This window comes from Ovis aries, chromosome 3 (genome assembly GCF_016772045.2).
Source record: "Ovis aries strain OAR_USU_Benz2616 breed Rambouillet chromosome 3, ARS-UI_Ramb_v3.0, whole genome shotgun sequence".
Taxonomy (NCBI): domain Eukaryota; kingdom Metazoa; phylum Chordata; class Mammalia; order Artiodactyla; family Bovidae; genus Ovis; species Ovis aries.
This window is the reverse complement of record NC_056056.1, coordinates 133,074,625-133,098,851: the sequence shown is the minus strand read 5'-3', so window position 1 is coordinate 133,098,851 and position 24,227 is coordinate 133,074,625. Positions and strand designations below refer to the sequence as shown.

The 24,227-nt window shown below is 45.2% G+C and overlaps 2 protein-coding genes across 5 annotated transcripts in view; both read left to right on the top strand.

The window, feature by feature from the left end:
• Positions 1-14,378, top strand: part of SP1 (Sp1 transcription factor) — a 44,339-nt gene extending 29,961 nt beyond the window's left edge. For all 3 annotated transcript variants that reach the window (XM_060412533.1, XM_027967251.3, XM_027967253.3), the window contains exons 5-6: positions 2,677-2,876; positions 3,274-14,378. In XM_060412533.1, coding sequence (XP_060268516.1) covers positions 2,677-2,876; positions 3,274-3,587 — 514 coding nt within the window. In that variant the 3' untranslated portion in view covers positions 3,588-14,378. The remainder of the gene's footprint in view (positions 1-2,676; positions 2,877-3,273) is intronic.
• Positions 14,379-14,916: 538 nt separating this feature from the next.
• Positions 14,917-23,594, top strand: AMHR2 (anti-Mullerian hormone receptor type 2). 2 transcript variants are annotated; one of them, XR_006059296.2, is made up of 12 exons: positions 14,917-15,046; positions 15,327-15,509; positions 15,713-15,904; positions 16,169-16,243; positions 16,387-16,505; positions 16,621-16,851; positions 18,112-18,226; positions 18,370-18,542; positions 18,694-18,841; positions 19,018-19,154; positions 20,585-20,872; positions 21,358-23,594. XR_006059296.2 is itself a non-coding variant. In XM_042246666.2 (11 exons), exons 1-11 carry the CDS (start codon positions 14,995-14,997, stop codon positions 20,792-20,794), a joined length of 1,635 nt encoding a protein of 544 aa, XP_042102600.1. In that variant the 5' UTR covers positions 14,917-14,994; the 3' UTR covers positions 20,795-23,594. The 2 variants fall into 2 exon arrangements, 1 of the variants encoding a protein (XP_042102600.1); XM_042246666.2 differs by having other exon boundaries at positions 20,585-23,594.
• The last annotated feature ends 633 nt before the right edge of the window (positions 23,595-24,227 follow it).

Below are 24,227 nucleotides of genomic sequence, written 5' to 3'. Positions count from 1 at the left end.
AGTATAGTGCATTTGGTTAGGCCGAATGTGGTCTTGATTCCAGCTCTGGTCCTTTCATCAACTCTTAGACCCTGGACCTTCAGAGATGCCTGCTTTCTGTTAGAGACAAGGAAGTCACATGGAGCCAAATGGTCAAATGAGTGTTACTTTATGTCTGTTTTGAGATGTTTGTTTTTACTCTTTAAAAAAATTCTGTTGGTGAGATGGTTTTAACAAGATAGCTTATAAAACAGCCTGGCAAAGAAACGGAAACATACCTACTGTAATGATTATTTTACAGTGACTGTGTGAAAATCATGAGTTTGTTTTTTTTTCTTCCTCAAAATAGATAAAACTACTTATTCTGGGTAGAAAATTCTTCAATCAAATAATCTAATATCACCTACAAAACAGACTTCTGATAGATTTTTGCATTAATGTGCTGGCTATACAATATTATCTCTGAAGAGTTCCAGGTTATTTCTCTTTTCTTCAAGTCACTGACTTTGAAAGAGAATAGAAAGTCATATAGGTTTCTAATTGCCTTTGAAAAAAGTCTGTTAAAGTTTTGCCCCATTAAAAATAAGCACAGGGGACTTCCCTGGTGATCCAGTGGTTAAGAATCTGCCTTGCAGTGCAGGGGACTCAGCTTGATTCCTGGTCAGGTAACTAAGGTCCCACGTGCTGCCAAGCAACTGTGCTTACACGCTACAACTAGAGAGTCCATGTGTCGCAGTGAAAGATCCTACATGCCGCAGCTAAAGACCTGACACAGCTGAGTAAATAAATAAATACTAAAATAATAATAATAATAATATGACAGAGTTTCCCTGGTGGCTCAGTGGTAAAGGATCTGCCTGCCAAGGCAGGAGACACAAGTTCAGTCCTTGATCTGGGTGGACCCCACATGCTGCAGAGCAGCTAAGCTTGGGTGCCACAGCTGTTGAGCCCCGTGCCCTGCAGTAAGAAAAGCCTCTGCACCTGGGGAGAAGCCCCTGCGCATTGCAGCTGGAGAACCTCCACACAGCATCGAAGGGCCAGCACAGCCAAAGTAAAGAAATTACGTTTTTTTTTTAAAAAAGAACTTAAGAAAAAAATAAGCACAAAAATAAGAAATGTACAAAAACAAAAAACAGTTTGAATTCTTTGTAGGTTACTCTATATTATGGAAAAAACCCGAATCAAAAACACTTAAGTACATGGACTTCCCAGGTGGTCCAGTGGTTAAGATTACACACTTACAGTGTAGGGAACATGGGTTCAATCCCTGGTCGGGGAACTAAGATCCTGCCTGTTGCATAGCACCCCCCAAAATTTAATTAAAAGGGGAAAAAAAGCTCTTGAGTACAGTAGAGTTTCCCTCTCACAAAGCTTCAAGTGGATTTAAGTTTTTGAAATAAATTCTCTGACTTCCACCTAAGTATGATTTCATTTCTGTTATGTTTTTTTTCTCTGCTCCTCTGCTAATGTGTGCTGTTAAAACCCAAGGCAAATCTCTTTTGGAAATCTCCATAGTGCCCACTAATGGATCACACATGGTACAAATTGGTTTGGCAAAAACATTTCAGAACTGATTTCCTGAGAGGAGCTTAGGATTTGCTCCATATAGGGAATTTTTTTTTTTTTTAAATATACCTTGAATTAGTTATGGTCCTTTTTTCCCCTTTTTAACTTTTTTCCATCCCATCTTCTTCCACTGATGTCTCTCATAGTACTCTATCTTTTCAGCTTTTAATCTTTACCTTTTGGCTCTTGACCTTTATTTTGGAGAAGGGAAAGCTTTGTAGTTGTAAAATATTATGTTTTAAAGTTCTCCACCAAATGCTTAATGGAGAGACCTTTTGTTCACTAATAAGTTCCCAGTCAAAAATATCACCACATCACCATATTCACAGTGGCTACCATGGAAAATGCATGTATTGAGACTTAACATCCAGAAAAATACAGGAAAATGCCTCATAGATTTCACAAGTCACCTTGAAAATGACATCACACATTGGAATTGACTATAAAGATTTAGCTGTTGATATTAAAAGTGAAGGCTTTTGGGAATTCCCTTGTGGTCCAGTAGTTAAGACTCTGCACGTTCACTGCAAGGGGCACAAGTTTGGTCCCTGATCCAGGGACTAAGATCCTGCATGCCATAAACAAATTTAAAAAAATAAAATGAAAAAAAAAAAAAGAATTGAAAAAAATAATAAAATAAAATAAAATGAAGGCATTTGTGTGTGTGTGTTGAGAAGTCTTTTTTCTTTTTGTAAACTGTACATATCTAAGTGCACATTTTGATGTTTATTTATTTATAGCTACACTAGGTCTTTATGGCTCTGTGGGCTTTCTTTTGTCGTGATTGGGGGCTACTCTTTGTTGTGGTGCACCGGCTTCTCATTGCAATGGCTTCTCTTGTTGCATTGCACGGGCTGTAGGGCCCGCAGACTTCAGTAGTTGCAACCCCTGGGCTCTAGAGCACAGGCTCAGTAGTGGTGGCACATGGACTTAGTTGCTCCATGGCATGTGGGATCTTCCCGGAACTGGTTCGAACCTATGTCTCCTAAGTTGATAGGCAGATTCCTTTTTTTTTTTTTTTAAATAAAAACTTCGATTAGTTTTGAGTGGGTCCAGTAATTACTGTGGGTACTTTATGACTCTAATTTTGTCTCTAAAATGAACAAAGAATAATTGTGTTTTCATTTCCAGGGGCTCTGGGGATCCTGGCAAGAAGAAACAGCACATTTGTCACATGCAAGGCTGTGGCAAAGTATATGGCAAGACCTCACACCTACGGGCACACTTGCGCTGGCATACAGGCGAGAGGCCTTTCATGTGTACCTGGTCATTCTGTGGGAAACGCTTCACACGTTCAGATGAGTTACAGAGGCACAAACGCACACACACAGGTGAGCGGGAACTTGGGAAGGGAGAGGTAGTAATGGACCAGAATGAAAAGACAAAATATACCTCGGAAGTAACTAAAATTTCTGAGCAACTTATGTTTGAAATTGAATGTATGGATCATAAATGGCATTGGAGTTAATCTGAAAACCCTTAAGAAATAAGGGTTCTGAAGGTCCTATCTTACTTTTCTGCTATACTTCTTCCTTTCTGAGGACTCTCTAATCTTTACTCTTTTTTCCCCCCAAAAGACAAAAGATAATCACCAGAATTTTCTTGTTTTTAATCACCTTTAAGATTAGTCTTATTCTGCCTTATATAGTTTGAAGGGAATGAATTGAACAAGGTATCCCTACTTCCTAAGATGTGATTGTCTCATCTTCTTACTCTTCCTTTACCTAGGTGAGAAGAAATTTGCCTGCCCTGAGTGTCCCAAGCGCTTCATGAGGAGTGACCACCTGTCAAAGCATATCAAGACCCACCAGAATAAGAAGGGAGGCCCGGGTGTAGCCCTGAGTGTGGGCACTTTGCCCCTGGACAGTGGGGCAGGTTCAGAAGGCAGTGGTACTGCCACCCCTTCAGCCCTTATTACCACCAACATGGTAGCCATGGAGGCCATTTGTCCGGAGGGTATTGCCCGTCTTGCCAACAGTGGCATCAATGTCATGCAGGTGGCAGATCTGCAGTCCATCAATATCAGTGGCAATGGCTTCTGAGGTCAGGCACCTGGGGCCAGAGACGTATGGGCCATACCCGTCAACCCTGGGATGCAAGGTAGCATGGGTCCAAGAGACGCGTGGGAGAGTGAGCCGTGAGGCATTGAAATGCGTGGTGGTGGGAAGAATTGGGGGTGGGACACAGAAGAGATGGGGTCCTGGCACCCACCTGTGTCATCAGTACCTTCTTAAAGTGGGAAACATAGTGAAAATTCTGTTGGTGCCACCTTTGATGAGCATTTGTTTGACCCCAAACAGTTTCTGAACACTTCTTACCCCAGCCTCCCCTTCCTGCATTTCCCTTCTCAGCTCCCCCATGATGGATCCCCCCCTTTCCTAAAGCCATCATGCCTTGATAAATATATATGATCATTGAAATACTTTTTAACAAAAACAGATTCTATATTATATATATATATATAAAAGATATATAGAGATGCATTTGCAGGGGTTGGCTGGGAGGAGGAAGGAGACCATTCGGTGACCAAAATACCTTGGTCATTTTTTTATATTGCCTTATTTCCTTATGGCTGAGCCTTGTTGTGACACATCAAGATTTTCTATAGATGTTGTCTTGGCTTCCCACCAGATTAAGCATTTATATGCTCTGCTTTTAGTTTATATATACATAGATAATGTTTTCCTTTTCTTAATTTTGTCTTTTAATTTGGGATCAGCTTCTTGCACTCTTTCCCTGACTCAACCCTTTCTGTCTCCCCTTCTCTCACCTGATCACTTCATGTTTTGTTTTTGGTAGTGGTCCCTGGATGAGGCACTTCTGTCATGTTTTTATAAAGTCCTTAGTCCCAGCAGCAGAATGGAGAAGCCTTGAAGCTCAGGCGAATGCTTGAGGTAGCTGTGAAGAGAGTGTTCAAAATACTACTGACGCAGGCACCCTTTTGGTGCTGGAGAGTCAAAGGCACCTCTCTCTTCATTAGCTGCTCTAAGCATCAGGAATCAGAAGTCTTTCTATGGAATTGTACAAGAGACCTTTGAAAGTTATAGTCTGGGATCAGTTTGTGCAAACTGTGAAAAGATGGTCAAATAATAGGTAGGAGCTTTCAATAGGAAAATGATGTGCTCAGAAGTGGAAGTGACTCAAGTAGTTCAGTTCAGGAGTTAGTGGAGTATTTGGACCTTTGTGCAACTGTCTTCCAAGGTAGCTCTAAGCTTTGATGTGTGGGCTTCTGAGTTCACGTTCTGAAAGGAAATAACACTTCCTCTTTTGAACATCTCCAGTAGTTGCTTTCCCATTATGTTGTTATGGAGTGTCAGCCAGTGACTGTTCTGGATTTCCATTCTGCAGAACTCCAGAGCATGGATCAGTGGCAAGGCAATGGTTCTTTGATCTTTCCCCTTAGCTCTTCCTAGGGTGGCTCCTGAGGGGAAAGGAAGCACTCATGATCATGGGAATGATAGCCCAGAACAAAAAGAAATCTTGTCTTACCACTGTGGCTTATAGGGGAGACCAGGGAAAACCATCCTGCTTTTCTCCATGGCCTGATTCCTGAAGAGACTGATCCAAAAATTACAGCGGCAGGGAACTCTTAGTGCATTTGGCACTGAGATTTAAATGCAACCAGAGTTGTCCTCAAGGCCCAGCCATTAAAACATTGTCTCTCTTGACTTTCTGGTACCTCGTCAGAGAGCTTTTCACTGTGAGGAAGTGTGGAAATGGCTGTGTGTATGTGTGTAATCTGTTAGATTGGGGATAGGTTTTCTGTTAGCCAATACTATAAGAGACCTGCAATAAAAAATTACCCTAATCTGATAGAAAGTGAAGTGTTTGTGTATGACCGTGTGTGAATGTGTGTTCGTGCTTGTATATATCTACACACAGATGAGAAATTATATTTGAAATTGTTGGAAAATAAATCAAATTCAGATCAAAATGCCTTTCAGGCCCATTACCTAGAAATCTATCTTAAAACCTGGGTATGTTCCTGAGGTCATTGCTTTGCTTTTGCTAAACTAGTTACAATTATGAATGGGGGATATTCTACTGCACTTTTAAAAGAAGAAACTATTTTTGTGTTTGAAAGTGAAACCAACATCCAGATCTATAGCAGAGTCCTAATTCCTCTCATAATTCTATTTACCTTGACTATAAATAGATGATGCCATGATTCTACTATATATTTTATATAAAATCTATCCAAATTAGGGTTTGGGTAAGTTTATGTTGTTGTTTAACCTGAAATACAATAACTGTTAATATTTTAAACAAAAGCTCACTCCATTTGGTTCTTTCTCTGCAGACTTAATAGTGTTTTTGACACAGAAGCTATTGCAAGGAACTTTCCCCTTATCAAATTGCATTAATACTGAAGTAAAAGTTATCTGCCCAGCCACTTATCACACCCTTTGTTCCCACTGAAAGGCAGAACTCTGAACATGTTATTTTATATCTGTAATCATGTACATAGGCATCTTCTGGAGGAAAGGGGCAAGATAACTCACTGGAGTGTGCAGTGTTTTGATAGAACATTTCAAGGAATGGAGTCTTCCCCGGAATGAAATTACTAGATGTAATCTAGCTTAATGATGCTGAAGCTTACACACTTTCAGGTTATTTGATGATGGTTTTCTCTGGGATGGAATGCTGGTTTACCCCCAGCTCTTAGCACAAGCAAATTTATATCCAGTTCTTTCCACTTGTCCTAGTTCCTTCTCACCAAGGAAGCTCAAGATTCAGTATCTTGTTTGGCCCTAAAACGAAAGCCGCTACTGCTTTTGTCTCCCAGCAGCAGTAAGTCACTCAGTCTTTTCCACAGGAAGTTACCCACATTCCTTGAGTCAGGAGCTTATTGCTGAAAGTCCCTTTTCCTGAACTTTTTGCCGGAAGAAATTAGTGTAACTGACAGGCATATTGATTCTAATTTTTTTTTTCACAAGTTGCTCTTTTATGTAACTTTCTAATGACCAAACCTTGTGGGGTTGGGGGTGCCCAGAGAAGTGATAATATTATTTCCTTGTCCTTTCAGGTTGCCTGTTCACATGTATCTGCTTATCATTTGATTGTCTCACTTTTTACCCAGAGCAGTAACAACCCACATCGTCTTCCTTCAGGGACTTCCCAGCGGGCACCCTGTTTATGGGTGCCATGTAGAATGCAGTTTAACAGACATTTCTAAGAATTCAGAATAGAACTCTTGATCCCAGAATGTATAGACTGAAGTGTTGGGTAAAGATTATGACTGGGGGAGGGTTAGAGACAAAGGCTGTAAATTACTATGGCTGATTGGTTGATTTCTACTATATACATATATATATTTTTGCTTTTGTATATCCTATATAGGAAACTAAGCATTGTATTTTTTTTTTTTTAACAAATCTAAGAAAGCACTATGAACTGCAGATGTTTGACTTTCAGAATATATTTTGTATTGTTAATATCTTCACATTGTGTGAATACTGGAAGCTGCAGATCTTTGCTAGGATGCAATAAATTTATACACTTTCTGAGGGGTTCTTCTGGGGGTATTAATCAGGCCCCTGTTTTGCTTTGGGGGAGCTCTGGTGCTAAAGTTTTCATTCAGTTTTGAGTACCCTGATGCCTTTTGGACCTTGGGATCAGATCAAAGGAGTTCTGATCCAGGTACCAAGGAAAATGAGGATAGTCTAGCTGCCTCAAGTGAGGGGCCCTTTGCATAGCTCTCCTTCCCCCTATTCAAGTACCCTCTTGGAGTTTGGAGGAGGAATGTGAAATCTCAGAGTTTCATCTCCCTTAGAAGAGAGCCAGTAACTTATTGTGCAAGGATGAAAGGTGGCAGCAGTAGCTTTGGGGAAAGGGAGGAGGATATGGCACTTCTCCAACCCCGGAAAACATTGCTTTTGAAAACTGCTGATAAACTGTGGGTAGGTTATTACTTTTGTTTAGGAGCCTGTGTGCTCTGCGGTGCCTCTCTTGGCTCTACTCCTGGGGTACAGACCTCATCTAGGAGGATGAGGAGACCAGCTTTGAGGTTGACCTGTTTCTTTTCTTTGTCTGTCTTCCCTAAACACCAGCTCCCAGGAGGACATTAAGCAGCCTTAAGCTTAAATTCCTACTCCCTCTTGCCAGTTTAGCTCACTTGCCTTAGATCGGAGTCTGGGAAAGGGGGAAAAAAATGGGAGTCCCTGGTTTCATTCACCTCCTAGGTCTTCTCCAGTTTGATATTCCCAAACCCAGAAAGATTGCCTCCGCAATGTTCATATGAGGGAAATGAATGTCTTGTCCCATTTTCTCCCTTCCTCATTATTGCAACCCCAGCCTGCCTTGTCACTGCTGAGCAAGAAGAGGCATGATCTGTCCCTCAATTCCCTTTAATATCCAAAACAGCAACAACAACAACAACATAAATAGGGCTAAAGTGAGGCTGCTGTGGGTGGTGAGGACCTTGTTGATACCTCTCCTGGGGGGAGTGTTTTCTTTTCCTCACCTTCAGGAATTACACTGTGCCTTTTCCACAGAGGAATGGGATTCTCTACCCAGCCCCCCACTTTCCTAGCAGCTGCTCTTGAACAGTGTGCACAAGGGCAAGTCTTCATATTTCTGATCACCCCTTTCTCCCAGTGGCATCCCATAGCTCTCACTTGGAATCTAAGGCGCGGAGATTTTGGGGAAAGTTGGGGAAAATATGCTGAGATTGGTCTGAGACTCCTACACATACCAATGGCAGCTGCCCTAGGGCCTGCTTCCTCTTCCAGAGTCTGTCCTCCTCTGGGAGGAAGGGGCAGTGCTCCGGTCTCTGGTGCCTAAAACAAGTTTATGTCTCTCTCTTTAACACTGGCAATAACCAGTCTCCATACCACTGTTGCCTTTTTAAACTTCTTAATAATCTCGTGCTGTGTTTGTTGTTGGTTTCAATCCAATTATCGCCTGGGCTGTGGGGAAATACTTTTAAATGCTCTCTCATCTTTCTTGCTCTTTTTCCTCCTTGATCTTGTGTATGTATGATGCTAATCTCTTGTCTTAGTTTCTTCCTGCTCTTTTGTATCTTACTTTCTTGTCTCTCCCCTGCCTTTTGTCTCTGGGTGTTTGGGGGCTTTTTTTTTTTTTTTTTTTTTTTGCCTTTTTGTACAAAGATTAGTTCAATGTAGTCTGTAGCTCCTTTGTAAACCAATTAAAAAAAAAAGTTTTTTTAATAAAAAGCCATGTCTCTGGTGTGTTGAGAGGGTTGGGATTGGGGAAAATATGGTTATAACTTCATATGTTAAACCCCAAATTGTTTTCTAGCTACACTGTTAATACATGTTAGTCAGTGCAGTTGCCCTACACTTAACTCCCAGGTAAACAGTTGATGACCAGATCAGTGTGCCAGGACTACACAGAAATGCAGCAGATCCAGAGGAACAGGGACAGTTCCAACTCTTTTTTCTAAATTAGCTTCTATTTTGAAATATTTTTAAATTGAAAGGAAAGTTGCAAAGATAGTGCAGAGGGTTTCTATATTCCCCTTTCCCAATTTTCTCCGTTGTTAACATTATCAGGATATAATGTCGAAATTAAGAAACTGACATTGGTACATCACATTAGCTGAATCCTAGGCTTTGTGGGTTTTATCCATTGATGTCCTCTTCCTGTTCCAGGATCTGTTGCAGGATACCACATTGCATTTAGTTGGTATGTGTCCCTAGTCTCATCTGCGACAGTTTAAGTCTTTTCTTATTGGTGACTTTGACAGTCTTTGAGAATATTGGCCATGTTTTGTAGAATATCCCCCAATCTGAATTTGTCTGATTTTTTTCTCATTATTAGACTGAGCTTACAGGTTTTGGGGGGAGAAAAAAGCACTACATAGGTGAAATGCCCTCATCACATCCTATCAAGGGGTGTGTGATAGCCATGTGACATTATGGATGATAAACCCTTTCTCACCTGGTTAAGGTAGTGTTTGCCTGGTTTCTTCACTTTTCCTATTCTTTGGAAGTGAGTGTAGCCCACCCTTAATGGGGTTGGTGGGAATTAAGCTTCTGTGAAGAAACTGCCTCTTCTTTAATCCAATTATACAATATTTTTGTTGTTCACATTGTCCCAGCTTTGAACATTGGAAGTGCTTTTGACTTGTGTCCCTTTGATATGTCTACATCCTCTTTTTTTTTTTTTTCCTTGAGCACGTTTTCAGGCTCATACTGTATTTTCCCTGCCCCAGCCCTAGATTGGCCATTTCTCCAAGGAGCCTTTGTTCTTTTTATTGGAGAATGGTAGAAGCCAAGATCTAGCTTCAACATATTTTACGTTCAGTTAATACCAACCTGTGTCTAAAATGACTGAATCTGGATTATGGCCCCTTGAAACTGAAATTGAAGTTATGCTGACAGCCTTTCCCATTTCCTATCAGTCAGCCTGTGCTTTTACTTGCCTTCATACCTATCTAAGAATCCTTGATTGATGGTTTATACTGTAACTACCAGCATTCTTATTTCTTCTCATTTGACCCGTTAGGTCCACTTCATCAAATCACTCAGCCATTTGATTTTCTTATGTAACTATTTGAAATATAACGTTTTAATGTTTGGCTTCATTGGAGGGGTTTTTATGAGGAGGGGCTGTATGTTTTTTGGCTTTGGAGTCTTACGTGAGCCTTTAAATAGTTCTGTCAGCTATTCAGTCAGCAGACATTTATTGAGCCCTTACTATGTGCTAGGTTGAGGATGAAAAATGAAGTAAGACAGGCCTTGCTATCAAATACATAATAGTCTGGCACAGTAATGTAGAACTGCAAGTTTCCCAGTCTTGACCCCATTTTTCAGCAGATAATTTGCTTCTTATTTCACAAAGAAAACAAGTGTCAAACTTCCCTCCAATTTCCCATCAGATTTCCTCAAACTTCCCATCAAATTTCCTCAAACTTCCTCTCTTCTAACATCTATGTGTTCACCAATACCAATTTACCCCCTTTTCCTAGGAAGAGAAGTATTTTTCCTTTGTAAGGCCAACCCTGCCACTAGTGCTCTCAACCTCATTTTCTTTGACTTCTTTTTGTTCTTTGTTTCAATAGTACTTTCTTCTTTTATCTTAAGTCTCTCCTGGAGAGACCTTTTGTCAGCCTATAATGGTCGCTCAGAAGGTAAGGAGTCTGCAATGTGGGAGAACCGGCTTCAGTCCCTGGTTGGGAAGATCCCCTGGAGAAGGAAATGGCCACCTACTCCAGTTTTCTTGTCCAGAGAATACTATGGACAGAGGAGCCTGATGGGCTATGGTCCATGGGGTCCCAAAGAGTTGGACATGACTGAACAACTAACACTTTCACTTTTTAACCATGTTAAAATCTGCCTTTCTGCCCACGTTTCCCATTTTGAAAAGCCTCTGCTGCTGCTTCAAGCTGCTAACCTAATTCTTTCCATTTCCAAAGTTAGAGTAGTGTAATTTTTCTCTTATCCACCTGTCTGGCCATTGTTTACCAAGTCGCTTACCAATAGCAGCACGCTGGTTGCCTGCTCCAATGCTCTTCCAGTCCTTAGCCTCTTTGACCTCTTTCCAGCAGTGTGTGTCTTAGTGCTTTCTTCCCATGAAGTTCGAAACTGAGGCACTTCTGGTTTTCCTTCAGCCTTTATATTTTTAGTCTCCTTCATAGCCACTTCTTCCTCTGTCCCTGAAATACTGGCATTCCCCATCCTGGGTCCTTTCCTTACTCTTTCACCTCTGAACAAGTTGCATTCCCTCTTTAGCTATTACATACGTGCTGGTGACACCTAAATTAAAATCCCTCACTTTTTTCTCAACCTGGCAGCCTGCTTTGTGGACATTTTTATCTGAATGTCCCACAGATAACTCACTCAACATGTAAGGAAGAAAAATAATCCTTTGTGTTCCTTACCTCATGACATTATTGCTACTCTTGATCATGTATGCTTGAAATTTCAGAATCATCTTTTAATTCTCTTTCATCTGTCAACATTCATTTGATTACTAATCCTGTCAATATTACTAATAGAGTGTATCTCCATTTTTTTCCTTTTTTTGGGTTTGTGTTTTTGGCCTCTGGGGTATGGCTTGGAGGATCTTAGTTTCCTGACGAGGGATTGAGCCCAGGCCCAGAGCAGTGACAGCTTGGAGTTCTAACCACTGGACCACCAGGGAATACTCTCCCTCTTTATTTCCACTGTCCTCGCACTCAGCCTCGCTACTGCTTAGGTCTTGTAACTGATCTCCCTGAGCCTCAGTCGTCCGTCTTCCACGTAGCCACCAGACCCCTGCCTAAAATCCTTTGCTTTTAGGAAGAGTCTAACCTTTCCAGTCTGGTCCCAGTTTATCTCTAGTTGTGATTTTCAGCTTCCTGTCTCCTACCCCTTTCTCCTGCTCAGTCTCTGCCCCTCCCCCATGGCCTGGCCTCAACACACTTTTTGTGTTTATACCTGTATTCTTGCTGCCTTTGTTCTTGCTGTTCCTTGGCTACAATAATCACCCTCCTTTTATTTGTTTTCAGTGTGATTACCTTGAGATAATTTACATATTCCTTTCTCTGTGAAACCTTTGGACACCTTTCTTCCCATGTCTTCTCTGCCCTGAACACAGTTTTAGCTTATTTGATCTTTCTGGTTGTGTAGCTCCTTGTTCATACCCTCTAGCTAGACACAATTTTCCGGTTGCTTACTGGTATTTTCTCCTGCTTTTCTAGACTGAGTTCCGGGAGGGCAAGAATCACATGTATTTTGTAGGTTCCGCATTTAATGAGATACCTTTTTTAAGACTAGGATCTAAAATTTTTGAGTTGAATGAATAAACTCACTTTAGCTTTGTCATCATTGGGGTCAAAAGTAAATTATTGGCCCGCTACGGACTTTAATCAGGGGATCCTAATGAAGAGCTTTGTGTATATGGAATCCAGGAAGCCCTCCTTCCTTTGCTGAAGTTCTTTCTCAGGACCTTCCTGATCCCCCAGCTCTCAGATCCTTACCCCTTTCCTCATCATCTCAATTCTGAACTCTGCCCAGGGCATGTAGAGTTCCCATAAACCTGACTGGAACGTTTCTATATTGAGAGACAATATTTTTGTCTTGAGAGTAGTTATTCAAGGCTGTGGGTGAGGAGACTGCCTTCCTGCCTGCTCCTTACCTTGCTCTCTCTGATACTCATGATGCAAGAAGCTCTTTTATCTTCAAATCCCCCCTCAGTCCCAGACTTCTTCAGTCACTCAGTCATGTCTGACTCTTTGTGACCCCATGAACTGTAGCACGCCAGGCCTCCCTGTCCATCACCAACTCCCGGAGCCTACCCAAACTCATGTCCATTGAGTCGGTGATGCCATCCAGCCATCTCATCCTCTTCATCCCCTTCTCCTGTCCTCAATCTTTCCCAGCATCAGGGTCTTTTCCAATGAGTCAGCTCTTCACATCAGGTGGCCAAAGTATTGGAGTTTCAGCTTCAACATCAGTCCTTCCAATGAACACCCAGGACTGATCTCCTTTAGGATGGACTGGTTGGATCTCCTTGCAGTCCTAGGGACTCTCAAGAGTTTTCTCCAACACCACAGTTCAAAAGCATCAATTCTTCAGGGCTCAGCTTTCTTTGTAGTCCAGCTCTCACATCCATACATGACTACTGGAAAAACCATAGCCTTGACTAGATGGACCTTTTTGACAAAATAATGTGTCTTAATTTCATGGCTGCAATCACCATCTGCAGTGATTTTGGAGCCCCCCAAAATAAAGTCAGCCACTGTTTCCACTGTTTCCCCATCTATCTGCTATGAAGTGATGGACCAGATGCCATGATCTTCGTTTTCTGAATGTTGAGCTTTAAGCCAACCTTTTCACTCTCCTCTTTCACTTTCATCAAGAGACTTTTTAGTTCCTCTTCACTTTCTGCCATAAGGGTGGTGTCATCTGCATATCTGAGGTTATTGATATTTCTCAGTCCCAGACTTAGATCTGGCAAAGGAAGATAGTTGAGTGCAGCATTCCACCTGCCTGGACTCCTAGAAGAGCCCAAGGAGGAATGGGCAGCTGTCCATCAGCCTCAAAGCCCTGGTCATGCCTCTAGCTGCTGTTTCACACTACTGGGACTTTGACACCCTCATGCAAGCTCCTCAGAAGACAGACTCCAGAATCATCCTGCATCTAAGCCAGATCGTCCCTAGAAAGGGTTTCCAGGTAGGCACCAGCAGAACAGAAGGCTAGGAAAACAGGGAACCAGTCTCCTCTGGCTCTAATTCTCATGAGAGCCAGTTCTAGTTTCTTCTGGGCAGTAATCTGATGGAGCTGGACTCCTGTCTCTCGATTGCGGCACAAGCTCTACACCGCTCTCCTTCCATCTGCACGCTGACGTTCCCTCTACACACTCTAAGCCCTCCCGTCACAGTCTGCAGTTCCTGCAGCTTCATAGACACGGGAGATGCACTGTGGGTATGAGTCACTCCAGGAGGCCCTTTCTGACCCCTCACTGTCCTGAGTTTCTCCTGTGTTTGCTGGCCTCTGGTGGTGATAGTTTGAACTGTACTATCTTTTTATAGTGGTCAGCTGACAGGTATTGGTACACATTTTCTCAGTCCATATTCAAATACTGTGTTGAAAGAAAATATTTTTTACTGCTGAATTTTGTATTTTCTTTCAGGCATCAGAGCCATAATGCAAAAAACAAAACAAAACAGGGCTTGGGCTTTAGAATCAGACTTACTAGGTCCAATCCTAACTGCTATTTTCTGACAGAGTGACCTTGGTCAAGTTACCTAAATTCAGCTTTCTTACCTATAAAGTGAAGATAATAATAACTCAATGGGAGAATTAGATGTGATGATTGTAAAATTCATAGCCCTAGTCGTGCCCTAGCACGTAGGTGCTCAATAAAGTTTGTTACCTTTTCTATAATGGTGATCAATGTGATTTTTAAAAAATTTTTTGATAACATCAAATCTACCTTCATACACCTATTTTCAATGTGATTTTTAAAAAACTCATTTTACACAGCTGCTTTCCTGACCGTTGAGTTTAGAAAATGAGGTCAACTCGAAGTCTAGGCTGTGAAGCCTGTCTGTGCCCAGGGAACTGCAGATCTGAGCCCAGAAAATAAGAGCTAGAAGGGCTTTTGGGAACAGGTGAATGGCTCTGAGCACTTAACCTCACTTGGGTTTCCAGCCTGGGAAGAGCTGACAGCAGCCAGCACTTTTTCCTAGGGTCAGCAAAGGGCAGAGGTTTGGATCACTCTGTTCTCAGTGGGAACTCTAAGGCCCCCTCCTCCCACTTTACAGAGAAAAGAGGAGGTGGCTGAACAGAGGAAGATACGGAGACTGGTTCTCTGCTCCTCCCTCTCCCTCCTTTTCCCCACACCCATCCTCTCCCCCACAGCAGCCGTCTCCCCCACAGAGACTGGGAAGAGGGAGGGGGTGGAGTTGGGGGCTGAAGGATCAGAAGCCCCACGGTGCCCTGTGTCTGAAGGAAGCTCTGGCCAGGGACAGCTGTGCTGGCTCCTGCTGCCCCCTCCAGCATGATGCTGGGGCTCCTGGGGCTCTGGGCACTGCTTCCTACAGCTGTGCAAGGTAAGTGTCTACAGGGAGAAGCAGGGTCTTTCCAGCCACCCATCATGGGAGGGAGCACTTGATGAGTGATGAGTGGAGTGGGTGAGTGAGGATGAAGGGTACAGCCAGGTGTTCCCTTGGTGGGGGTCACGTTCCAGGCCTCTGCTGACCCTGTTTCCTCCTGTGGCTTTACCAGGCTAGCTCTGCAATACAAAACATGTTTTGTCTCTCTCCCGGCTTCTGTCTGCCCCTGCATTCACTCCCATCTTGACCCCTCCCCTCCCCTTACCCTGGCCTGCAGCACCCCCCAGCAGGCGGACCTGTGTGTTCTTCGAGGCCCCTGGAGTGCGGGGAAGCACACAGAACCTGGGGAAGCTGCTGGATGCAGGGCCGGGCCCCCTCAGGGTTATCCACTGCCTCTACAGCCACTGCTGCTTTGGAATCTGGAACCTGACCCAAGACCAGGCACAGGTGGAGATGCAAGGTGAATGGCGCAGCATCTGCCAGGCATACCTGGGTGGGAGAGAGGCTTATCCTGGGTGGAGGTGGCCGCTGAGGAGGGCAGGAGCAATGGAATGTGTGGAGGGAAAGAAAAGGCTGTGAGAGATGGAAGGGATGCCCTCTGTGTTCCCAGACCCATACACACTCTGTCCCTCCCTTTCTCTCCTCCCAACCCCTCTGTGTCAGGATGCCGAGACAGCGATGAGCCAGGCTGTGAGTCCCCCCGCTGTGACCCAAGTCCCCGAGCCCATCCTCGCCCCAGCTCTACTCTCTTCACCTGCTCCTGTGGTGCTGACTTCTGCAATGCCAATTATAGCCATCTGCCTCCTCTGGGGAGCCCTGGGACACCTGGTTTGGAGGGCCCCCAGGCCATCCCAGGTAGCCACCCAAGGTGCTGGAGCCAGGTGGGGGCTGGGGCCCAGGTTAGATGAGAGGTTAGAACCAGGGCCAATTCTCACCCTACCGCTGTCCTAAGCTTCCCTCCTCCTGGCCTTGAGAAGTTGGTTGCCCTGGTGACTGGGAGATAAGGGGGCTTGTGACCAGGGTGGGGGTGGGTAGAGAAGCAGTTCTCTGAGGAGTGAGAGAAGCAGAGAGCGAGGTTCGGGGCAGGGCTCACCCAGTCTTTCTTGCTCTAACCTCCAGGGGAGTCCACCTGGATAACGCTGCTGCTGCTGGGACTGCTTCTGCTGCTGCTACTGCTGAGCAGCATCATCTTGGGTACTACTCTGCCCCACCCCCCCTAGTGATCCCCCCAAGGTACTGCCCCAGCGCTCTGACCCCTCTCCAGGCTCCCCTGACTCCCATCACTTCCCAGTCTCCATGCCTGGGTACCCTGACCCTAAGGCTGTTCTCTGCTCCAGCCCTGCTACAGCGGAAGGCCTGCCGCGTGCGAGGTGGGCCAGAGCCAGTGCCAGAGTCAGATTCAGGCAGGGACTGGAGTGCTGAGCTGCCGGAGCTGCCTGAGCTACGCTTCTCCCAGGTGCCCAGGGATGGTGGGGAAGGGGCCTCTGGGCCCTCCCAGAGAGTGTGCTGGAGAGGAAGCCTGGCCCCTGCGAACTCGGCGAGATCCAAACCCAGCACCGTGTCCCCACCAGGTCATACGGGAAGGAGGTCACGCAGTGGTGTGGGCTGGGCAGCTGCAAGGCAAGCTGGTAGCCGTCAAGGCCTTCCCCCTGAGGGCTGTGGCCCAGTTCCAAGCTGAGAGAGCGTTGTACGAGCTGCCCGGCCTACAGCATGACCACATTGTCCGCTTTATCACCGCCAGCAGGGGCAGCCCTGGCCCCCTGCCCTGTGGGCCCCTGCTGGTACTAGAGCTGCACCCCAAGGTGAGGACTGAGGAATGTATGTGTGTGGGAAGGCGGGGCGGGGAGTGGTGGCAGCTAGGCCCTGTTCAGGCTTGTTCCTTTGCTGTAGATTGCCTTTTCTCTAGAACATTAAATACGCTTTTTAACTTTTTTCTTTTTATTATTATAAGCAGTACTTGCTAATATTTTTGACTTACAATATATAGAAAAGGAAAGGGAGAAATCAAAACAATTCATATCCCCAACCTTAAGGAAAACCAATGTTAAAGACAGATCTCTGGGCATAGACTTCCAAATTCATTCATCTATCCATTCAACTAATATTTATGAACAATATGTTGCTGGAAAAAACACACCCAGCCCCTACCCTTCCCAGATTTTACAGAGTAGTAGGGGAGGCAGAAGGGGATCAAGCAAACACAAAAAGAAATGTAAAGAGTCAAGTGAATTAAGTGCTGAAAAGGCCCTATAAGAAAAGACAGAGGAGGCGTAACCCAAAGGGAGGGTCATGAGCGAAAAGGATGAAGAGAAACAGATAGGCAGGGGCCAGACCGCACCGGCCTTGTAGGCCTCTAAGGACTTGGGATATCATCACCTACAGTTCCTCCACCTCTGAAATCTTGAGTGCTGAGAAGTCTCTTCTTTGACCATATACCTCACAGCCCAGCTTGTTTGGTTTTGTTTAACTTTCCGGGCACACTGAAGGCGCTTAATAATGTCTGTAGAATGAGGGACTCCACTGTTCCTTTCCTCCCAGCTGCTCCCCTACCCAACAGCTCTCCCCATCCACGCCCTGCTACGGGGTGACCCCCCAGGCCAGGTGACTCATGCGGGTGCCCCTACCTAGCCTACTTGGCCTCTTCTGTCTTTATCCCAAGTCCTGTGAGGCAGTATAAGGTGGTTAAAGGTGAGTGATGTTGGCAGTCAGACTGCTGGGGGGTCAGGTTGTACGGCTCTCTCGCCCAGGGATTTCCAGCAAGCTCCTCATCCATAAAACAGGAATGACAGGAGTACCCACCTCTCAGGGTTGTAGTGAGGGTTACAGGAGGCCTGGCACGTAACAAGTGCTCAGGACACTTAAACTAGAGCTACTATTTTTTCCTGTCAATCTGAGTGGTGTACACCCTCACTCCTGCATTGCCTACTGCCTTGCTCTGGGTGTGTCGTGCGTAAGTCTGCTGGGAGACGCGGAGGGAAGTCTGACAATTGATCTCTGCTCCCTGGGGTGAATCAGCCTCCTCCAGCTTTGTGTGTCCCCCTCTTCTCTCTGCTTCTCCTCAGGGCTCCCTGTGCCACTACTTGACCCAGCACACCAGTGACTGGGGCAGTTCCCTGCGGATGGCACTGTCCCTGGCGCAGGGCCTGGCGTTTCTCCATGAGGAACGTTGGCAGGATGGTGGGTGAGCTGGGGGCGGGAAGCCATGGGAGTCAGGAGCCATGCTGCTGTTTCTGATTTTCCCTTTAGCTTGGAGGGGAAGGATTGGGTCAAAAAGACAAAGGAAGAAGATCTGTGCCCCTTCAGCCTGGCTTCTCCCACAGGCCAGTATAAACCAGGTATCGCCCACCGAGATCTGAGCAGCCAGAATGTGCTCATTCGGGACGATGGGTCATGTGCCATTGGAGATCTGGGCCTCGCCTTGGTGCTCCCTGGCCTCGCCCAGCCCCCAACCTGGGCCCCTAGTCAACCCCGAGGCCCGGCTGCCATCATGGAGGTCAGTACTCTGGAGGAGGGTGAGACCCAGGATGGTGGTGGTGCTGCTGATGACGAAGCAGCGACAGTGCAGCAGCACCGATAGTGTACGGGGGCTTGCGCGGACCAGTGTTGCGGTGAGGGTTGCCATGGAGATGATCCCTGCCGTCCAGGCTGGCACCCAGCGGTACATGGCACCGGAGCTCTTGGACAAGACTCTGGACCTTCAGGACTGGGGCACGGCCCTGCGGCGAGCTGATGTCTACTCTCTGGCTCTGCTCTTGTGGGAGATTATGAGTCGCTGCCCAGATTTGCGACCTGGTGAGGCTGGGTGTGACAGAGGCCCCCTCCCCGCCCCCCACCCCCGTGCCCCACCTGCCCATTCTATACTCACCTACCTCCTGACCCAGGAAGCTCTACCCTTCTCCCTCTTGATCTTTCTACAAGAAGGCACCCCTTGGGCTACCTGACACCTAGCTTCATGTGCCTTTTCCCAGACAGCAGACCACCACCCTTCCAACTGGCCTATGAGGCAGAACTGGGCAGCGCCCCCACCACCTGTGAGCTGTGGACCTTGGCAGTGGAGGAGAGGAGGCGCCCTCACGTTCCATCTACCTGGTGCTGCTTTACCACAGTAAGAGGGTGTGGGCTGGTGGGCTTGGGACCTGGACAGTCTCGACACGGGCTTCAGGGACCTATGCATCAGGACAGCCTACCTGTTCCTATCCCTTCTCAGCTCCCACCGCTCCTGGCTCATGGTCAGCTGGAGCTGGGCAAACTTGCTCTATACTCCAGTTCTTCCCTTTCCACTGTAAGCCTCACATACCCCGTTCCTGAGACACGCACCTTCCTCTTGCTCAGGTTTGCCCTGTCCATCCCTCTTCTCTCCATCATCAGTTTGCCTTGTTCCTCAGTTCCTTCCTCCAGGAAGCCCTCCTTGGCTTTGCTTCTGGTCTGAGCTCTGCCCCCAAGATGGCTGCTTTCCTTGTACACTGGAGCCCAATATTTGTTTTTCAACATTTTTTAAAAAGTGTTTATTTATTTGTTATTTTTGTGTATGCTGGGTCTTCACTGGGGCGCTTGGGCTTTCTCTAGTTGTGGTGCGTGGGCTGCTCGTGGCGGTGGCTTCTCTTGTTGAGGAACACAGGCTCTGGGCCCGCGGATTTCCCTAGTTGTGATGCATGGGCTTATTTGCTCCATGCCATGTGGAGTCTTCCTGGAGCAGGGATCAAACCTGTGTCCCTTGCATTGGCAGGTGGATTCTTAACCACTGTACCACCAGGGAAGAATAGATTAAAAAATTATCTATTATTTATTTGGCTGCATCGGGTCGTAGTTGTGGCACATGGGATCTTTGTTGCGTCATGCGAGGTCTTTCACTGGGGCACACAGACTCTGTAGCTGTGTTTCTTGGGCTCCGGAGCACACAGGCTTAGTAGATGTGGCTTCTGCGCTTAGATTCTCAGGCATGTAGCATCTTAATTCCCCCACCAGGAATCAAGCCTATGTCCCTTGGATAGCAATTTGGATTCTGAACTACCGGACCACCAGGGAAGTCCCCTGAAGCCCAATATTTAATCCAATAATTTCCTCATTCTGTCTTACACCTCTGTGTTTCTGTCATGACCCAATTAAAGCCAGATCTAGGGATAAGGGTTAAAGCAGTGCCTGAATAGTGAAATTTCAGGGTTTCTTCGGAAAAGTTTCCTTACAGGAGGCCCCTTCCCCTGCTACCTGATCTGGTTTCCACTGCACAACTGTCTGTTGGGTTTGGTAACAAAGGCCCGGGTATTGTTTGCAGAAGACCCTGGTTGCCTGAGAGAAAAGAACAGTTAAACCATTAATGAGTCTGAACTAGCATCTCAAAGGAAAAGGTGGACTCTTTGGAGAGAACTTTTCTCATAAGAGAGGAAATGAAAGGCGTGATTTGGGTGAAGGGGAGGAAGGAGGCTCCAGGAAGGAACAGTAGAGGAGTGTTGAGACCTGGGCCATCAAGGATGCCTTTTAAAGCTGGGGCCACTCAGGGTCCTGAAGTAAAGCCTGCCTCCCGGTCATTCTTCCCAGGACCCTGGAGGCCTGAGAGAGCTCCTGGAGGACTGCTGGGATGCAGACCCTGAAGCGCGGCTAACAGCTGAGTGTGTACAGAAGCGCCTGGCTGCCCTGGCCTCTCCTGAGGAGGCCCACCCCTTCCCTGAGGGCTGTGCGCAGGACTGCTCACCTTGCTGCCTGGAAGACCATCTCTCCACTCCTCCCGTCTGCCATTCTCCTCAGTAGGCTGCAGCTGAGTGCCTGCCACTTCATGGTTCAGCAAGGCCCTTTTTCCAGAAATCCTCAACCTACCTGGACGTCTGTGTAAATATGCATTTATGTAGAACCTGTGTTTGTTGTTGTTCAGTCGCTAGATTGTGTCTGACTCTCTGTGACTCCATGGACTGCAGCATGCCAGGCTCCTCTGTCCTCCACTATATCCTGCTGCTGCTGCTAAGTCACTTCAGTCGTGTCCAACTCTGTGCCCATAGACGGCAGCCCACTAGGCTCCCTTGTCCCTGGGATTCTCCAGGCAAGAACACTGGAGCAGGTTGCCATTTCCTTCTGCAATGCATGAAAGTTAAAAGTGAAAGTGAAGCCACTCAGTTGTGCCCGACTCTTAGTGACCCCATGGACTGCAGCCTACCAGGCTCCTCCATCCATGGGATTTTCCAAGCAAGAGTACTGGAGTGGGTTGCCATTGCCTTCTCCGACTATATCCTGGAGTTTGCTCAAATTCACATCCATTGAGTCAGTGATGCTATCTAACCATCTCATTCTCTGCTGCCCCCTTCTGCTTTTGCCTTCAGTTTTTCCCAGCATCAAGGTCTTTTCCAGTGAGTTGGCTCTTTGCATCAGATGGCCAAAGTATTGAAGCTTCAGCTTCAGCATCAGTCCTTCCAATGAATATTCAGGACTGATTTCCTTTAGGATTGACTGGTTTGATCTCCTTGCAGTCCAAGGGATTCTCAAGAATCTTCTCCAGCACCACAGTTCAAAAGCATCAATTCTTCTTGCTCAGCCTTATGATCCAACTCTCACATCCATACATGCTGCTGCTGCTAAGTCACTTCAGTTGTGTCCGACTCTGTGCGACCCCATAGATGGCAGCCCACCAGGCTCCCCCTTCCCTGGGATTCTCCAGGCAAGAACACTGGAGTGGGTTGCCATTTTCTTCTTCAATGCATGAAAGTGAAAAGTGAAAGTGAAGTCACTGAGTCGTGTCCAACTAACCATAGCTTTGATGATATGGACTTTTGTCAGCAAAGAGATGTCTCTGGTTTTTAATATGTTGTCTAGGCTTGTCATAGCTTTCCTTGTAAGGAGCAAGCATCTTTTAATTTCATGGCTGCAGTCACCATCTGCAGTGATTTGGGAGCCTAAGAGAAGAAAATCTATCACTGCTTCCACTTTTTCCCCTTCAATTTGCCATGAAGTGATGGGACCAGATGCCATAATCTTAGTTTTTTGAATACTGAGTTTTAAGCCAGCTTTCGTTCTCCTCTTTCACCCTTCATCAGGGGCTCTTTAGTTCCTCTTCACTTTTCTGCCATTAGAGTGATATCATCTCCATACCTGAGGTTGTTGATATTTCTCCCGGCAATCTTGATTCCAGCTTGTGATTCATCCAGCCCAGCGTTTCACATGATGTGCTCTACACAGAGGACTTCCCTGGCGGCCACCTATTTTCCCCATAATTTAGTTTCAACAGCACTCCTTGAATAATCTTTAAACCTAAGTTTCATTCTGTCTTGCCTCTGCTCAACAGTCCACTTGGCTTTTTCATGACAATGCTGTGAACACTATTTACAGAGGAGGAAACCAAGGGCTCAGAGAAGTTTAGAATGTGTCCAAGGTCATACAGACTTTAAATAACAAAGAAGGGATTTTCAGCCATTAAAAGTGAAGTTTATGCTGGAAATAGAACTGCTGGGCATACATACCGAGGAAACCGGAACTGAAAGAGACACGTGTACCCCCCAATGTTCATCGCAGCACTGTTTACAATAGCCAGGACATGGAAGCAACTTAGATGCCCATCGGCAGATAAATGCATAAGAAAACTGTGGTACATATACACAATGAAATATTACTCAGCTGTTAAAAAGAATGCATTTGAATCAGTTCTAATGAGGTAGATGAAACTGGAGCCTATTATACAGAGCGAAGTAAGTCAGAAAGAAAAACAGCAATATACTATATTAATGCATATATATGGAATATAGAAAGATGGTAACAATGATCCTATATGTGAGACAGCGAAAGAGACACAGATGTAAAGAACAGACTTTTGGACTCGGGGGTGGGGGGGGGAAGGCGAGGGTGGGATGATTTGAGAGAATAGCATTGAAACATGTATATGATCAGATGTGAAACAGATCGCCAGTCCAGGTTCGATGCATGAGACAGGGTGCTCTGGGCTGGTGCACTGGGATGACCCTGAGGGATGGGATGGGGAGGGAGGTGGGAGGGAGGTTCAGGATGGGGAACACGTGTACACCCGTGATTCATGTGAATGTATGGCAAAAACCACCACAATATTGTAAAGTAATTAGCCTCCAATTAAAATAATAAAAAAGTGAAGTTTATGGAAACACCACAATTAGAAACAGATAATATTATATGAACATATGTCGACAAGCCTAGGGTTATGTTAAAACAAAGATAAACCTATGATCACAAGAAAAGCAAAAAAATACCAATTTGTTTCAAAATACCCAACCAAAACTGTCAAGATTATCAAAAACAAAGTCTGAGAAACTGGCACAACCAAGAGGAACCTGAGGAGACACGTGACCTTTTGGATAAAATCCTGGAATAGGAAAAAGGACATTGGGTAAAAACCAAGGAAATATGAATAAAGTATGGAGTTAATAATCATGAATCAGCATTGGCTTATTTGGGTAACAAATGTACCATACTAACGTAAGAGTTATCAATAGGGGAACAGGGTATGGTGAATATGAAAACTCTGTATTACCTTCTCAGTTTTTCTGTAACTCTAAAGCTGTTCTGAAAAAATAAAGCTTATTTAAAAAAACAAAAACTGTGACTTGCTTCAAAACTGTGGAGAAGCCATAAATATAACAAAAACCAAGGGGAAGTTGTCGTAAGCATTGCGATGTTTGCTTGCAAGATGCTTGAGTGGGTGTGCTGTAATATGTTGCACTGGAGGGATCACCAACAGAAAACTCAGAAAACCTAGATTATAATCTTGGCTCTTCTAACTCTTAACTCTTAAAAGAGTGTATTTATTTAATTTTCTCAGGAAGTTGAATGAATGATTCTCTCAAGTAATTTCTAACCCTATAATTCCACGATTCTATGATAAAATATTAAAGTCCCAGTTTTAAAGATTACTTCACCAAATGCAGTATGTAACTAGTATGGCATTGCCGTGATTAGTGATTCCATACTCATGGAGATGCAGTATACAAATAAATACACTTCTTATAAACTTAGAAGCAGAAATCTATGAATAGGATGGCTCACGGGGGGGGGAAGCCGTGTGGCTGAAGGCAGGGGCTGTGAACGATAGAAAAAGACTAATTTTTACTATCTTTTTTTAACCTCTTGAATTTTGAAATTTTTTTGCATATTTTGTATATTACAATTACATGTTTACTTACTACTTTATTTATTTCTTACTAATTTAAAATGTCTATGCCTAACAAAACAA

Coding starts and splice junctions, on each gene's coding strand:
- AMHR2 (XM_042246666.2), top strand. CDS start 14,995: ATGATGCTGGGGCTCCTGGGGCTCTGGGCACTGCTTCCTACAGCTGTG. Junction 15,905..16,168: donor GGGCCCCCAGGCCATCCCAG/GTAGCCACCCAA, acceptor TCTAACCTCCAG/GGGAGTCCACCTGGATAACG. Junction 16,852..18,111: donor TACTAGAGCTGCACCCCAAG/GTGAGGACTGAG, acceptor GCTTCTCCTCAG/GGCTCCCTGTGCCACTACTT.